Source organism: Pseudochaenichthys georgianus, chromosome 6 (assembly GCF_902827115.2).
Source record: "Pseudochaenichthys georgianus chromosome 6, fPseGeo1.2, whole genome shotgun sequence".
In the NCBI taxonomy this organism is placed as follows: Eukaryota; Metazoa; Chordata; class Actinopteri; order Perciformes; family Channichthyidae; genus Pseudochaenichthys; species Pseudochaenichthys georgianus.
Genome location: NC_047508.1, coordinates 44756390 through 44774026, shown reverse-complemented (window position 1 = coordinate 44774026; position 17637 = coordinate 44756390). Strand labels below are relative to the sequence as shown.

Here is a 17637-nt window from a genome sequence, read left to right as displayed (position 1 = left end):
AGCTATGGGCAGCCTCTACCATGACAGCTGCTTCACCTGCAGCGCCTGTAGTCGAAGGCTGAGAGGGAAGGCGTTCTACTATGACGCAGGAAGGGTTTTCTGTGAAGAGGACTTTCTGTACTCTGGGTTCCAGGAGTCTGCAGACAAGTGCAACGCATGTGGACATCTGATCATGGACATGCAGGCCTGCAGGCCCTGGGGAAGTCGTACCGCCCCGGTTGTTCCGCTGCGTCATCTGCAACGAGAGCCTGGACGGAGTGCCCTTCACTGTGGACACTGAGAATAAAATCTACTGTCTGAAAGACTACCACAGGGTCCTGGCGCCTAAATGTGCTGCGTGTAACCAGCCCATCCTGCCCTCAGAGAGGTCTGATGAAACCATTCAAGTTGTATCCATGGACAAAGACTATCATATGGGTGTTGTTGTGTGCCGTGCATCCGCTCATTATGTGTCAGACTAATCAGTTCCACCATTGAAGGAAAATATGCTTCTCCCCCCCGTATCAAATGCCTCTGTTGGCCTATGTCTCGGAGGGAGAGGACAAGTATGGGGACTCAGCTTTTTGACATGTTTTGGTCTCCCTCTCCTTCTGCCATAAGAAATTGCTATGAAGGGCTGTTTCCGAATGTTTAAAGGGCTCTAAATATAATGTTGAGAGATGAACACAGTGGAGAGAAGTGACAATAGTTAGGTTTCAAGTGCCTTGTGTAAGTTGCACTCTTTTTTAAGAGTGCAAAAGAGGGAATTGTGGAAATTGATGTGAGATAGTGTACCAAAGAAGTGTGTTACATTTGAAATGGCAGAAGGTCTTGTTGCAATTTCCAGACATTAAAAGAGGTTTTTTGAGTTTCTCTGGTAATTATCAATAGTAGCAGTTAAGTGAATACTGTTCAAACAATACCTGTGTTTGTGTTTTATAGTGATTTCTCTGTTTTATCCTTTCATAAATGTGAGGACTAAAATGGCGATAGACAAAGGGCTGTTAAAAGTAGACTGGGTTTTATTAGTGTGGGGGAGGTGAAGGTATGCAGGACAGGGTACTTGGTGGGGAGAGTATATTCTGTTTTAGATCTCTGGCAGGCCATGTTTTAAGGAAGTCTACATATCTTTAATAGTATATGTGTGGGTTTATACATTCCTGTGTGTTAATAGTTGAAGGAACAAAAGGTACATTTTTCCTCTCAAATATAGAGAGGTTTTTTTATAGATTCCTGAAACAATGTTCCCTTTTTCTTAAAAGTAGATTAGCGCAATAGTCTTTTTCTTTGACTTTTTACCTGTTTATCAAAAGAGTGTTTTAAGCTATTTGTGAAGAAGGAAGATGCAGAATTAATGGTGATTTTTGTTTTGAGTGTAAAGATTATCCCTGAGAATGTTTTTCTGGGTTAAACCATCGATAGGCTTTGCAAATTGGGAGGGACATTTCCCCTGATTTTTAATGAGGTGCATCCTGCAGGCCTTCCCAACACCTGTGGCTTTCATAGCTGCCCGCGCGGATTCCCTGTGAGATAGCGTTTTGGTATCTCCCAAATGAAACGCCACCCCTTCTTAGTATTAGGGAAATGTTTATCTTGTTGTTGGCCCTCTCTCCATGCGCTGACAAGATGAAAGGATGTCCGCAGCGCGTGAATAAGGGCGGGAGTACTCCACACGTTGCTTATATGATTCTTTGAATTGTATAGTAATGTATTATATTATATCGTATTGCATTATTACTTTGTTTAATTAAAACGGATTATTGTTTAACTGGTATCCTGGTGTCTTCTAATTCCCTCCCTGTTATGATTTCAAGCAGGACTCGTCAAAACAACACGCGGTGAGGAGTTGGGTTGTAAGAACCCCCATCCTACAACAGGATGTGCTGGTCTCTGTCGGAGCGGCACTGCTCGTGGTTGAACCTGAGCGCGTGCAACAGCTCGTGTTGAACCGTGCTATGATACAGGCAGCCCTGCTGGTCCAGAGTAGCCCCGACGCCCCACGTACGAGTAGCAGCTGCAAAAAGACACAATTTAAAGGTCCCCTATTATGAAAAATGCACATTTTCATGTATTTTAAACATAAATATGTGTCCCCGGTGTCAGAAAACAAAACCCTCTCTCTTCTCCTCCGTACCTAAATCTCTAAAAACGGGGAACAACGGAGCTGATCCAGATTTGCGTCTGATATGACGTAATATCAGAAATATGGACCCACGGCCCAATCAGAAAGTTGCTATCAGAAACAATGCCCGACTGTTTTGGACGTAACATGGTCTTTGTTTACATTAGGATCGCTAACACTCAGACCTAACCTGTGCTGGAGAGAGCATGTGTAAAACAGCAGGAAATATAAAAAGGAACTCACCTTGTGGTCAACCTGAGAGAGAGAAAGAGTTTGAGCTCCAGACTGTTTCAGAAATAATCCTTGATGTGGTTTGGAACATATGACGTGTACTCGCGGCAGCATTTAGCTGACAATCTCTCCGCTTTTTTATTCTTTTTTTTTTCAAGCTAAGGACCCAAAATCTGCGTTTCTCTAACAGGGCTGGAATAGAGGATATGAGGGATGTCTAAAATGCAAGAACCGTTTGGTATTTTGAGCAAAACACATAGACATGTTTTTTATATATTTGTATACATCTGAAACCTATAATATATGCCTAAAAATAGTATGATAGGAGACCTTTAAGAATCTGAATCAGGTTTTTTGCCAAGTAGGTTTACCCGCCGTCCGACTGGATGTTCAGGAAGTCTCTCTGGCTCGTGCGTCTGACGAAGCCAATGCAGGAAACATCGTGGAAGGAAGTCAGGCCGCGCTCGATGATGGAGCGCTCACGAGAATGGAGGTCAAAGGTCACATTCAGGTTCCTAGACTTTTCCTCAGAGGTGGGAGAAGTACTCAGATCTGTACTTGAGTAAAAGTAGAAGTACTCAGATCTGTACTTGAGTAAAAGTAGAAGTACTCAGATCTGTACTTGAGTAAAAGTAGAAGTACCAGAGTGTAGGAATACTCAATAAAAGTCCTGCATTAAAAATGTGACTCAAGTAAAAGTAGAAAAGTATTATCATCAACATATAGTTAAAGTAGCGACAGTGAAAGTACTCATTATGCAGATTGGTCCATTTCAGAATAATATATATGATATGTTTTATAATGATTGATCATGAAAGTGTTCTCAAAGCTGGTGAAGGTGCAGCTAGTCTGAAGTACTTTGTATACTGCAGGGTAGATGGTGGATTCACTCCAGGTGGAACTAAAGTCGGATTCAACACTTGGTTATATCTCACATCATTCATCCACATCTGTAACTAAAGATATTAAATAAATGTTAAAAGTACAAAGACTATAACTATAACAGACTGTTAAAGGTGATTTAAACCTGAGAGCAGGATTGGCTGAAAAGAGTCCAAGGAAGCTCATTTAACAAACCAATGATACGGTGATACAAATGGAATGAGCAAGAGTGGTGCGGCTCTCCCGGTCGCGTGGGGTGCCTCCTCCCAGCTGTTGTTTATCGCGTGGCCGGGGTAGAGAGAGAGAGCGTTTTTTCCTGTCCATCATATGTTATAGTCTACAGTCCTCTCCTATTGGCCGGTCTCGACGGGGGGCGGGTCTTCCTCCCGGGTTCGTTCCTCTGTGATTAATATCGCATAATAAGAGGATGTAGACGTTGTGTGTTTAGTGTATAACTCCACAAGCCTTCACTCCTCATATTTCTTACAAGACCCATTTTCAAGCCGTCTGTTCAGGGAGGAGGAAGTGCCTCACCAGCTGCTCTTAAACAGGGACCATAACACAGCGTTGTGAAATATAGCTATGAATCTCCAGATGTGTAAAGAGATGTCCTTTATGTATTGAGAAAATACTCCTACTTATGCTCACTATTTGAAAAGCCTCTTGGATCAGCTGTAAAATGCATCGTCACAAAGTTCAATAACAAGCCTCAACAGTTCTTCCTCCACTCCCTCTTGGCAAACTGCCACTGAGAGGTGGAACCACACGGGAAGAGAAGAGTTTCCATTTCCCAGAAATGAAAGCTGTTGTTTGTCTGAGCGACAGCAGAGCAGCAGCCGAGACAAGTCTCTGTTTCTCTGAAGAAACACTCAACTGAATCCAGCAGCTTCTTCTCAACAACACAGCAGGACTCTGCAAACACTGGTGAGTTCACTACAGACACATCACTGACCAAACATTTAGTCAAAGTTGGATTAAAATCTGACTGTATTACATCCATTTGACCATATAAAGAATATTACACAATATAAATGTGTCGGTTAAGATAAAAACCTCAACATTTACTTTAGCAACAGCCACAAAACAACTGCAATGTAAACTCTGGTTAAGTTAGGTTAGATAGCATACAGTCAAAGCTAGCATTAGCTTGTACTGATTTTCCATATTTCCTGTATTTGAAAACATCTTTATAATTGACTCTATTAATCAAAGTAGAATCTAAATAGTAGATGTGTTCTGGACTGTCCAAAGCAACGGATCTGGTGTTATGTTACAAGTGTTGCTTATAAAAAGGCATGACAATTACATATTTCATCTTATAAAACGGACAAGTCAAATCAAGCAATCTGATTGGTTCTTAGCTGTGATATACTGAGCGTATACCACGGGTAGAATTGTAAGTTACTTTTCACAACAAGTCAGTATCCCTCCGCGTCTGAGAAAAACAGTATACCGTTGGGCTGAAAAGCATGCTTTTCAAACTGGAACAAGAAAGCAGCGGAGAAGTAACGGGGCAGAAACCCTCCTTTTTACGCAGCGGTCTAGACATAGACATAAAACGGCAAAACATATTCAGTGTGCAGTTCCTTTGGCATGAGGGCAGGGATATCTAGATACTTTCCAAGGTTTGACATCATGAATTGTGCTACTTTTAAAGCAAGCAACGATGTTTTCAAATCTGTAATCGCGTCCGGCCGAACCACGCCCCTTAGCTGTGATATAATGATCATATACCACGGCCTGTCGTGAGCTATTGCTTAATTATATCATTTGTACACACCGTGGTTAGTAGCCTTGAGCTTTGAACCTGTTTCCGTAGTAACTGCTGTCTGCCTTTTGAAGCTGATAACGTTTACTGTTTTTTAACAACTAGTATTAACTTCAGTGACGCTCAGCAGGAGGTTTCACTCCTCTGTTCAATAACGGAAAAATCCCCCAACAGTATTAGAGCTTACACATTGTGTTTCTTAGAGTTTGAACCGAATGCTGCTATGACTTTCCAGATTTCATTTGAACTTGAATTGTAATTCGTACAGACAAGAAACCTAAATGTGTTTGGTTGTCATTGGTCTACGTATGTCATTTCTAACATAAAACGTTGGGGTAGTTTACATTTTCGGGTTCATAGTAGGACTCAAAGAGAGAATATGTAATTACAGTTTTTGTTTTTTTCACACGTTTTGTCCCCAGAGAGACATGTCTGCTACCAGCTGTCTGCTGACTGAAGATCAGTGTCTGTGCTCCATCTGTCTGGATGTGTTCACTGATCCAGTAAGCACACCATGTGGACACAACTTCTGTAAAGCCTGCATCTCTCAACACTGGGACAGAAATGTCCCGAGTCAGTGTCCCAACTGTAAAAAGGTGTTCAACATAAAGCCTGAGCTGCGGGTCAACACGTTCATCTCTGAGATGGCTGCTCAGTTCAGACAGTCAGCTCAACAGAAAGCCAGCAGCAGCAGCTCAGAGCAACACGTTGTCAAACCAGAAGAAGCTCCCTGTGACGCCTGCACTGGAACCAGACTGAAGGCCCTGAAGTCCTGCCTGGTGTGTCTGGAGTCCTACTGTGAGACTCACCTGGAGCCTCACCTGACAAGAGCAGGCCTGAAGAAACATCAGCTGATCGACCCTGAGGAGAACCTGGAAAGCAGGATGTGTGTGAAGCACGATAAACTGCTGGAGCTGTTCTGTAAGACCGACCAGGTGTGTGTCTGCATGCTCTGCACTGTTTTAGACCACAAGACACATGATGTTGTTCCTCTGAAAGAAGGATATGAAGGAAAGAAGGCTGAGCTGGGGAAGACAGAGGCTGAAACTCAGCAGATGATCCAGAAGAGACGACTGAAGATCCAGGAGATGAATCGCTCAGTGGAGCTCAGTAAGGAAGGAGCAGACAGAGAGATGGCAGATGGTGTTCAGGTCTTCACCACTCTGAAGGAGTCTGTTGAGAGAAGCCAGGCCGAGCTCATGGACACCATCAAAGAGAAGCAGAGAGAGACAGAGGAACAGGCTGAAGGCTTCATCAAAGAGCTGGAACAGGAAGTCTCTGAGCTGAAGAAGAGGAGCTCTGAGGTGGAGCAGCTCTCACGCTCTGAAGACCAGTTCCACCTCCTCCAAAGCTTCACGTCCCTGAACGCTGCTCCCCCCACCAAGAACTGGACAGAAGTCAGGGTCCGTCCACCTGCATATGAGGGGACTGTGGGGAGAGCTGTGACTCAGCTGGAGGAGACGCTCAGGAAACAGATGAAGAAGCTGCTCGAGGTGGAGCTGAAGAGGGTCCAGCAGTCTGAGGTGGAGCTGAAGAGGGTCCAGCAGTCTGAGGTGGAGCTGAAGAGGGTCCAGCAGTCTGAGGTGGAGGTGACTCTTGATCTTGATACAGCACATCCCAACCTCATCCTGTCTGATGATGGAAAACAAGTTAAACTTGGTGATGTGAGGAAGAATCTCCCAAACAATCCAGAGAGATTTGATTATTGTCCTTGTGTTTTAGCAAAGCAGAGTTTCTCTACAGGAAGATGTTATCACGAGGTTCAGGTTGAAGGGAAGACTCAGTGGACTCTAGGAGTGGCCAGAGAGTCGATCAACAGGAAGGGACAGATCTCACTGTCTCCTCAGAAAGGTTACTGGATGATATGGTTGAGGAATGAAAATGAGTACTCAGCATGTGCTGGTCCTCCAGTCCGTCTCTCTCTGAAGTCTCAGCCTCAGAAGGTGGGGGTGTTTGTGGATTATAAGGAGGGTCTGGTCTCCTTTTATGATGTTGATGCTGCAGCTCTGATCTACTCCTTCACTGGCTGCTGCTTCAGAGAGAAACTCTACCCATTATTTGGTCCTTGTAACAAGGATGGTGGTGAAAACTCTGCCCCTCTGATCATCTCTCCTGTCAATCACACCGAGTAGAACAACCCTTTGATTTTCCTCAGAAAGAGTCACTCTCACTAAATGTATTCAACTGGGGAAGTACATTGTACACACTGTTAATGTTTCAGAATCTGATCACTTATGGTTCACCTTGATGAGACGCACAATACTGATGAGTATGTTCTAATGTAGTCTAGTTTATTCTACAGATTGCACTTCCTGCCGTCATGACTTGAAGTGATCAGAAAACTATTTACTCAGAAATAAACTTTTGCCACTTCTTTATATGTCAGGGGGACAAGAAAGTATTTATTGTCTCAGAATTGTGTGTTCATTGTGTTTCATACTTGCAGACATTCCTAGTGGAAGTAATGCAGTCCTTTTTCATTAGTAAAATACTGTATATACACATTTATTTTATAATTTTCAAGTGAGGGAAAATGATGGGTCTCTGGTGTGTTTTAAAGGGGAAGTTCAGGATTCATTATGTTGGTACAAAATGTATTGACAGTTACTTTGAACATCAACAATATCTGATCATTAAACATTAGGCTGCAGTGGTTTCACAAACGAGGGAAATTAAAATGTTACCTCTCAGCTGTCTGTGGTGTTATGGTAATTGTATTGCGTCCACCTCTCTGCACACTGCTTGTAAAGTTTGAACAAAGCCTCAATGGATTAAAAAAAAAAGGAACAAAGAATGTTATTTTTTGTCTTTTTTTAAATGTACGAACTGAAGTACAGTTTTCACTAGTTCTCAACTTAGGGAAAGTAGCTTAAAAAATGCACTTAACTATTTCCATTTCTACTTAACTACATTTGTCTGATAGCTTTGGTTCTTCTGAAGCTTTATAAACTATTTAAAACCCTCTTGGATCAGCCGATCATAGCAACAAGTCCTCCAACTTATACGACCAAATGGGTCGATTGTTTAAGCCCTTATTACGACCAAATATGTCGTTTGTTCAAGCGCTTAATACGACCTATAATTACATTTTAAAATTGTCGGCCTCTAGTGCTCCCGTTCAATGCAAACGTTACAGAGGGTTGTTTATTCACAAATAACCCTCTCTGTAAAATCCTAAATTGTAGGATAGTTTGGCCATTAAAACGCTTTATGATTAGATTTCTAGCCAGAAGTATATATTGTACTTTTAGAATCCACGTCCAGTCGATATGTAGGATCTATAGTTTGATAGATATTACGAAGATGATTTGAGGTTTTGTCAGGAGAATGTATATGCGGCAAGCTTCCATGTAAAGTTACGGGTTGAAAACAGTATTTCCGGTCTCGCCGTTTTCATAATAAAACCAATGATCAAATGATTTAACAGTGATATCTGCACTACTCATCCACTAAAAAACATCAGTTTATCCTAGTTAATTATACGACATTAATTGGTTTAAATTGTGGACAATGCTTTTGTGTTTTTCCCATAGGTTTTTCTCTTTCGATTCTGAGAGACACATTTCTTTTTTCAGAGGTTTTGATAGGCTAAAATCACGCCGCAATGCACGTCGGGATATGGTGTTTATGTGATATGAAATCGGAAAACATTACAAAAATAATAATAATACTTTATTCCGAGTGTTCTTGCTTTTCTCTGTGAAAGTCATCACATAACGGCATTGCAATACACGGTTCGGCTGCATTCAATATTACATATCTGCCCTAGATATGTATTTATAGAGCCCTGATCAGAAGACCTTTTGACAAACTGGAAGAGATGCCGCCAAAACTGAATACGTGACGTGGACCATAAATATATCAACAATTAAACAACATCTTCCATTTCTTTTCACACAATACGTCTCCTTGCAGTATCAACACTAATTCGGCTGACTTTTATATTTGATCCAATTAGTAGATAGTCTGTTTTTACACCATAACGGTGCACAGCTGATAGAAAGGGACTTTTTTGTAGTTTTTAAAGATATTACTGATTTTCTGAACTACCTTTCCAACTCCTCATGCAGTTGACTGTTACAGGTCTATACAAGTTCATGGTACAATGCATAAGCTTCACATCGAGCAACCCTGTCTCCTAAAAATTACGTTCCCACAGAACTAAACTGCATTCTCAATTACGTTTAGCTAGAAACGTATTTACTCCCACGTTACGTTTGTTATGAACGTATCTCAAATACGTTTATTTTCTACATATCTTCTAGAAACATGTTTTCTCCCAGGTTACGTTCCTTATGAACGTATCTGAAATACGTTTATTTTCTACATATCTTTGCCATTTATTGTCTTGCTTATAATGATGATAATAGTCATTTATAAATATCATTTTAGAGCACACCTTTGAAATCGACAATCGGGCTCGATATATGGTTAAATTAAAATCAGTAGGCGAGGCTGTAATTTCGCCAGCTCTCATGTGCGAGGCAGAACATAATAGTTTTAACATGCCAAAAAGCTGCTGTGTCGTTCATTGCACCTCAAACATTAAAACAAATCCAGAGTTACGTGTTTCTGTACTTCCTCTAAGAAGAAAGGACAGTAACAGAAGAGCTCTGTGACTTCAGGCTTGATCGCCGTTCAAATGACAGCGTTGGTTTCCCCAAAAGTGGGCGGGGCTGTAAAGTGAAGTAGATTTTACTGTCATCTATTATTCAAAACCATTCTATTTATTCTAACGTATTACATGCCAGTGTTTTATCTTTTTATTTATTTGTTTTTATTTTAAATCGTATAATGTCGGACTTGTTTTGTCTTCTTTGAGGAAAAGAAATGGGGTTTAGAGATTCAAAATACTGAAATCTGTATTTTTTAAAATCTCTTCCTTCTAATTTGTTATTCTTTTCTAAATAACACACTGTTATTTACTCAACAATAGCACACAATTATCTTTGTTTTTATTTATTCGTTTAATTCTATAATCTTGGGCATTTTAGCATGCTTTTTAGCCGTAAATAAAGTCACCAGAAACAGACGGGACATTTCGAGATTTAGGATGGCCCAAGACACTACACTACCCATAATCCCCAGCTATCGTTTGGGACTACAGTCCCGTTGACAAACCCCGTGATGTTGCGCCGAGGTTACGCCGAGCGTCAAGCTCTTTGAAATGGAACGAAACCACGGCAGACTATTCAAAACTGGACTCGAACGCCCCCCCCCCCCCCAGAACTACACATGCTGGCTATTGTGTTTCGCAACATGTTCTCTATGGCACGTCTCTACTGGGAATTGTAGTTTTAAAAGACGTTTTTCCCAAATGTAGAAGTTGACAGTATTAAACTGTGTACAGCCCTGGAGGTTATAGGCGATAGGAAACACATTGGTGTGTACACATTTAAAACATGTAATTACTAAATGGGTGAAAATCGCTTGTATCCATAATGGGCAGCATTAATATATACCCACACGACAGCTCATTGTTACTTTGTAATTCTACTCCACTACAATTCAGAGGTTAACCTGGTATTTTTACTCCACTACATTTAGTTTAGTTACTTTGCAGATTCTGATTAATGATGTGGAATATAAACAACCCTTAAAGCAGACTTTAGTTACACCTGAATACAATTCAGGGAAGGTGATTGTCAAGTGCCAACAATCAGGAGAGATATTTGATAGTTGGTGCTTGAGAAGACTAAACATTTATCTGCAGATCTTTATAAAGTATATTCATTACTCGTTATTCTCTACTAATAGTTAATTAAAAACTGTATAATGGCTATTTTGCATATCCCTTTCAAGATTTCAAGGTTTTCTAAGGTGTATTGATCTTATACACAACTTGGGTCGCAGGTTCCTCAACAGACATCTATCAATATGTGTGTACTGTATACCTCCACCATTAAACTGTCATATTCTGCACATTTCTTATTCTATCTACATACATAAGAGTATAATTAATGTGTATAATATCATTTAAAATAAGTGTTTCAACATAGTTCACATTGCAGGAAAGCAATATTTTAGACGTTAAGTACTTTGTCAGGCTTAATATTCATCTGTAGATAGATACCCCCAGAGCTTTTTTCTTGTTTAAAAGAAGACCTTAACCTAAAGTATTTTTTAATGTGTTAATAAAGGTTAATTCGTTTTTCTGTTTTGCACATCCTCCTATTAATATCTTTGTACATCCAGCACTAAACTGTTTTATTGTAGAGATCACTTAGTATCTTCTTGACTTTTTATATTCTATATTTCTATCATTGACCTTCTACTTTCCCCCTATGAAAGTATGTACTCTTAATATTGTTTTGATCAAATAAGATTATGCAACAAAAATAATTCAATAAAATGCTTTAACCACTAGGCGGTGCACACAAGGTACACACAGCATACTAATAATAACTTTGTATTATTAGTGTAGACACTTATGTATAACATCTGAAGATGTGTAGTTTTATTCATGTTTTTACATAATTGTACAGGATATTGCTATACTATTTCTCTTGTTTTACTTCTACACATTAATATCTGATTTGTAAAACATCACAGACAGAAAGGCATAGGCTATCCGTCATTTAATAGTAAGCTATTGAAATTGTGATTCCATAGATGTGTCTCCCATCACCCAAATCCCCTGACTATTCTCTCAACTCAGTATGTAGATTCTTATATTCAAAGAAAATCAGTAATATCTTTAAAAACTACAAGTCCTTTTCGATCAGCTGTGCACCGTTATGGTGTAAATATAACCAATATACCAATTGGATCAAATATAAAAGTCAGCCGAATTACTATTGATACTGCAAGGAGACGTATTTTGTGAAAAGAAATTGAAGATGTTGTTTAATTGTTGATATATTTATGATCCACGTCAAGTATTCAGTTTTGGCAGCAGTTCTCCTGTTTGTCTCTCTCTATAAATAAAGAATTATGGCAGATGTGTAATATGTAATGCAGCCGAACCGTGTATTACAATGCCGTTATGTGATGACTTCCAAAGAGAAAAGCAAGCACACTCTGAATTAGGTATTATTTTATTTTTCGTTGTCGGATATCATATCTCCATATCATATCAACACCATATCCCAGCGTGCATTGCGGCTAAAACATCCAATCAACAAGCTTCAAGCTGAGGATCTTGGGTAATCAGTTTAGTGGGTTTGTGGTGTGTATCGCTCAAAATGTCCCGTCTGTTTCCGGTGACTTTATTTACGGCTAAAAAGCCCAAGATTATAGAATTAAATGAATAAATAAAAACAAGGATAATTGTGTGTTATTGTTGAGTAAATAACAGTGTGTTATTTAGAAAAGAATAATAAATTAGAAGGAAAAGATTTTAAAAAATACAGATTTCAGTATTTTGAGGCTCTGAGCCCCATTTCTTTTCCTCACAGACGGAAAAAAAGTCCGACATTATACGATTTAAAATAAAAACAAATAAATAAAAGATAAAACACTGGCATGTAATTTACGTTAGAATAAATAGAATGGTTTTGAATAATAGATGAGAGTAAATCTACTTCACTTTACAGCCCCGCCCACTTTTGGGGAAACCAGCGCTGTCATTTGAACGGCGATCAAGCCTGAAGTCACAGAGCTCTTCTGTTACTGTCCTTTCTTCTTAGAGGAAGTACAGAAACACGTAACTCTGGATTTGTTTTAATGTTTGAGGTGCAATAAACGACACAGCAGCTTTTTGGCATGTTAAAACTATTATGTTCTGCCTCGCACATGAGAGTAACAGCTGGCGAAATTACAGCCTCGCCTACTGATTTTAATTTAACCATATATCGAGCCCGATTGTCTATTTCAAAGGTGTGCTCTAAAATGATATTTATAAATAACTAATTATCATTATTATAAGCAAGACAATAAATGGCAAAGATATGTAGAAAATAAACGTATTTAAGTTACATTCATAACTAACGTAACGTGGAAGAAAATATGCTTCTAGAAGATATGTAGAAAATAAACGTATTTGAGATACGTTCATAACTAACGTAACGTGGGAGAAAATACGTTTCTAGCTAAACGTAATTGAGAATGCAGTTTAGTTCTGTGGGAACGTAATTTTTAGGAGACAGGGTTGCATCGAGAGACTGAAACTGTATTTTCCTTTAACGTTCTGTTTTAATTTCACAATAAAGTTTATAGTCATATTATGTACGATATTATTATGTTTTATTAACTAGACCACTGGTCTAAACCGCACCTCCTAGTGGTTAAAGCACGTTATTGAATTTAGTTGTTGAATAAGTTATATTTGATGAAAACATTTAAATATTAAGAGTAGCCTACATACAAAATAGGGGTCAATGATAGAAATATAGAATGGAAAATATCAAGAAGATACTGTAGTGATCTCTACAATAAAACAGTTTAGTGCAGGACGTCCAAAGATATTAACAGGAGGATGTGCAAAACAGACAAACTGATAAGGCTGAATTTTACTCAAATGTAATTAAAGTCTGATTTAAGGGTTGTTTATATTTCACATCATTAATCAGAATCTGCAAAGTAACAAAAATAAATGTAGTAGAGTAAAAATACCAGGTTAACCTCTGAATTGTAGTGGAGTAGAACAAAGTAGTACATGCTGCTGTAACAAAAACATTTCCCAACTTGGGATCAATAAAGTATCTTATCTTAAGATGATCGATGGCTACTGCCATATTTGCTAAATGTGCATCTGAACCTTGACAAGTGCATATTTCAGGCTTATCAATGAACAACAGGAGGGGTCACAGACATAAGACCAGCTGTTAAATAAAGCTCTTCTGACCTTAGCTGTCATGTGGTATTAATGCTGCCCATTATGGACACAAGCAATTTTCACCCATGTATTAATTATATGTTTTAAATTTGATAACACTGTATACAGTTTAATACTGGCAACTTCTAATTGTGGGAAATACGAAAACGTCTTTTAAAACTACATTTCCCAGTAGAGACGTGACATAGAACATGTTGCGAAACACACAATAGCCAGCAAGTGTAATTCTGGGGGGGAGGGCCGGGCTGGACCCGTCCAAGTCCAGTTTTGGATAGTCTGGCGTGGTTCCATTCCATTTCAAAGAGCTGTTTGACAGCGTAACCTTGTCGCACTGCCACTCCAATATCCAATCACAGAGCTTGAGGGCTAATCACGGGGTTTGTAAAGCAAGGCGGATGTTGTAGTCCCAAACGATAGCTGGGGATTCTGGGTAGTGTAGTGTCTTCGGAAACTCTGTAGTGTCTAAACTCCGAAAAAACAATTTGTTTCTCCGAATCGAAGGTTAAAAACTAGTGCGGTCAAAATTATCGCGTTAACGGCGGTAATTAATTTTTTTGAATTAATTGCGTTAAAATATTTAAGGCATGTGCAGAATGGCCCGCCCCATACGTGCCACCAGTGGCAGCGCAGGGTATGGCTGGGGTAGGCTACACCCATACCAAGAAATGGCTTAGCCCCACCATGAAAAATGATGTTAAAGTAAGCAAAATAAAGTCTGCCAACTCGTGCGGAGTAAATTGCACAGACAGCAGTTAGTAAGATTGATTTCAGTAGCCACGGTTTTGAAAACTTTTGTCACGTAGTGATCGTCTTCTCAATAGAACATCTTTGATAACGGCGTGGTGTTGTTGCAGGAAGTCCCGACGGAGAATAATGTTGCTGTAGTACAGGGCAGAGCCATATAATAGTAATAATATGGCTCTGGTACAGGGGTGCACATAACTGGTACGCAGGTTATGTGCGTAATCTGAAATGCGTACCGTCACTTGTGTCACAAAGCGCATTTGCGTACCGACGTACTTGTGAAGCTTTTCCAGAAGGCGGTTAGATCACCGGACGACAGAGTCGGTCTCCGTGTGCACAGACAGGGCTGCTGTTAACGTCGGTCTGTACAACGGAACTGTGCCAAAACTACGCCAACCGGCTGCGGAGGGAGACTCCCCCCATCACTGGAGAACTGCGCTAAAACAGCTGATCACAACGTTCACACTCTGTGGTCACGAAGTACTCCACTAGCCCCCCCCCCCCCCCCTCTGTTGACTTTCCTGAAGTACTCCCCCATTGATAGAAATCATGAATTAAGACCCCACGGTTTGATGATTGATAGGTGTGTGGGTTGTCTTTCATTTTGACATGCAGAAAAATGTTATAATAAACATACATACTGTGTTAAATGGATATATCCGCCTGCTTTCATTTATCTTTCCATTCCCACAACAATATACATAAAGAAATGGCATATTTTGGACATAATTCGAATGGTGATTAATCATGATTAATTAATTTTTAAGCTGTGATTAATCTGATTAAAATTTGTAATCGTTTGACAGCCCTATTAAAAACACAAAAGCATTGTACACAATTTAAACCAATCAATATTGTGTAATTAACAAGGATAAACTGATGTTTTTTAGTGGATGAGTAATGGAGATATCACTCTGTAATCATTTGACAGTGTGGGGAATACTTCCGGTTTTATTATGAAAACTTCTAGACCGGAAATACTGTTTTCACCCACGCTAACTTTACATGGAAGTTGCCCCATATACATTACACGTTCTCCTGGCGAGACCTCAAATCATCTTCGTATATCTATCAAAATGTAGATCCTACACATCCACTGGACGTAGATTATAAAAGTACAATATACACTTCTCGCTAGAAATCTAATAAAAAAGCATTTTAATGCCAAACTATTCCACAATTTAGGATTTTCCAGAGAGGGTTATTTGTGAATAAACGACCCTCCGGAGCGTTTGCAATCGACAGGAGCATGTTGTTTCTTACACGACCACTAGAGGTGCTACACTTTAAAACGTGACTCTGGGTCGTATTTAGCTGCTGAACAGTCGACCTATATGGTCGTTTTTTGTAGGAGGACAGGCTGGATCATAGATATTAAGATTGCTGTATATGTCTGCTAGAAATAAGGCCATCAACTGGTTAGCTTAGCTTAGCATAAAGACTGGAAACAGGGGAAGACAGCCTGTCCAAAGGTAACAAAATCCACCTATCAGCAGCTCTGAATCCAGTTTGTTTAATCCATACCAAATCAGAGGAGTAAAAACATCAATAAGACGTGTAACAGGGGATTATGGGTCGGGCTATTTCTTGGCTGGGACCAAAACAAGTTGCCAAATTGTTTTTACATTTCAGTTTTCGTACAGAGATATATTAAGTACACTTACAGGTGTATTTTGTCCTTTTTTGGAAAAAGCCAGGCTAACTATTTCCCCCTTTTCTGAGTATACATGCTAAACGAAGCTGATCTAAGTGTCTGATGGCTGCAGCCTGTGTCAGTGAGAGCGGGCTGACTGGTTGGACTGCTTCTAATGATTATGATCTCATTCTTCACCTTGAACACACTCCAGCACTGCCTGCACAGGTGAGACTAACTGACTGCAAACGTCCCGTCTGACTGGGAGATAAATAAAGGGTTTTTTAAATATCAAAAGTGCATGAAATATGCTTGGTAAGTCTATGTTATTAATGCCCTGTTTATAAGATGGAGCTTATCATTTGAAATGTCATTATTTTTAAAGAGGTGGATGGTGAATAATATTACAATTAAAAATGTTTAACTTACATCATGCCTTTGTTTTTATTACAGTACACGTTTTCTGAAACAGATGTTATAATCCTTAACGCAATCATCAATAATCACTCAGTACATCTGGCTATTGATGATATATGAAGAAACCACTATTTTGATAAACAAATTAAAAAGGCCTTGTATCGTGAATTTACATTTTGCAGTACACAGGTAATTAAGTTAAAAAAAATAGTAACTAATTCATATGACCACTTTTTGTTTAAACCAAAACTGACATGGATAAGTATGGAGGCCGACAGGTGCCAACACACTTATTATAAACACGCTGCAGTTTCAAAACGATGCAAATATAAAAACACAAACCTGCCAAAACATGCAAATGAAGAATCATCGTTACCATCTTGACAACACATGCAACGTTTACTAAAAGTGCTGCATTCATGAAACGCTGCAAAAAGCTCAACGAAAACCAGTGGACAATAAGAGTCTGTCTCATAACTGCATCTTTCAGCCGCTGCTTTTAATTGAACTATTCACATCTTAAACTGCACTGTAACTTTTATTCATGTATTTTTTCTTTTACGGTTTATTTGATTATATTAACTTTTTTTAAATGCCATTTTCTTAATGTCTTTCATTTTTGTAAAGCACTTTGAATTGCCTCGTGTTGAAAGGTGCTATATAAATGAACTTGCCTTGCCTTGAAATATGGATAACTGGCTAGATGACATTCATATTCATAACATAACAATCTCTAAAGATGGTCACTGGCTAGATGACACTGAGGATGATTGTGCAAGCTGTGTTTGAAATAGTATGTGACTCTAAATGATGTATTATATCAGTTCTTTTTTATTGGCATTTCTGGATTGAGGCGTACATTTGAAACTTCTCATTAAAGTAAATGCTGTTGCAAAGGATCTGCCATTTACATTCTGAGGAAAGCACATCTAGTTTTAGTGGTGATGCGTAAATACCTGTGTCATTAAAGCAGTTCTGTAAAGGTGTGTTACTACTGTGTGAACTGTGTGTTCATTACTTTTGTGAATGAATGTGAACAAGGTTCCTTTTATATATAATATCTCAGAGAAAGGGAATCACAACAC

The 17637-nt window shown here is 39.3% G+C and overlaps 1 protein-coding gene across 1 annotated transcript; it reads left to right on the top strand.

The window, feature by feature from the left end:
• The first annotated feature begins 4011 nt into the window (after positions 1-4011).
• On the top strand, positions 4012-7760 carry LOC117448344 (E3 ubiquitin-protein ligase TRIM39-like). Its single transcript, XM_034085608.2, has 2 exons — positions 4012-4138; positions 5405-7760. Exon 2 carries the CDS (start codon positions 5411-5413, stop codon positions 7112-7114), a length of 1704 nt encoding a protein of 567 aa, XP_033941499.1. The 5' UTR covers positions 4012-4138; positions 5405-5410; the 3' UTR covers positions 7115-7760.
• The last annotated feature ends 9877 nt before the right edge of the window (positions 7761-17637 follow it).

Coding starts and splice junctions, on each gene's coding strand:
- LOC117448344 (XM_034085608.2), top strand. CDS start 5,411: ATGTCTGCTACCAGCTGTCTGCTGACTGAAGATCAGTGTCTGTGCTCC.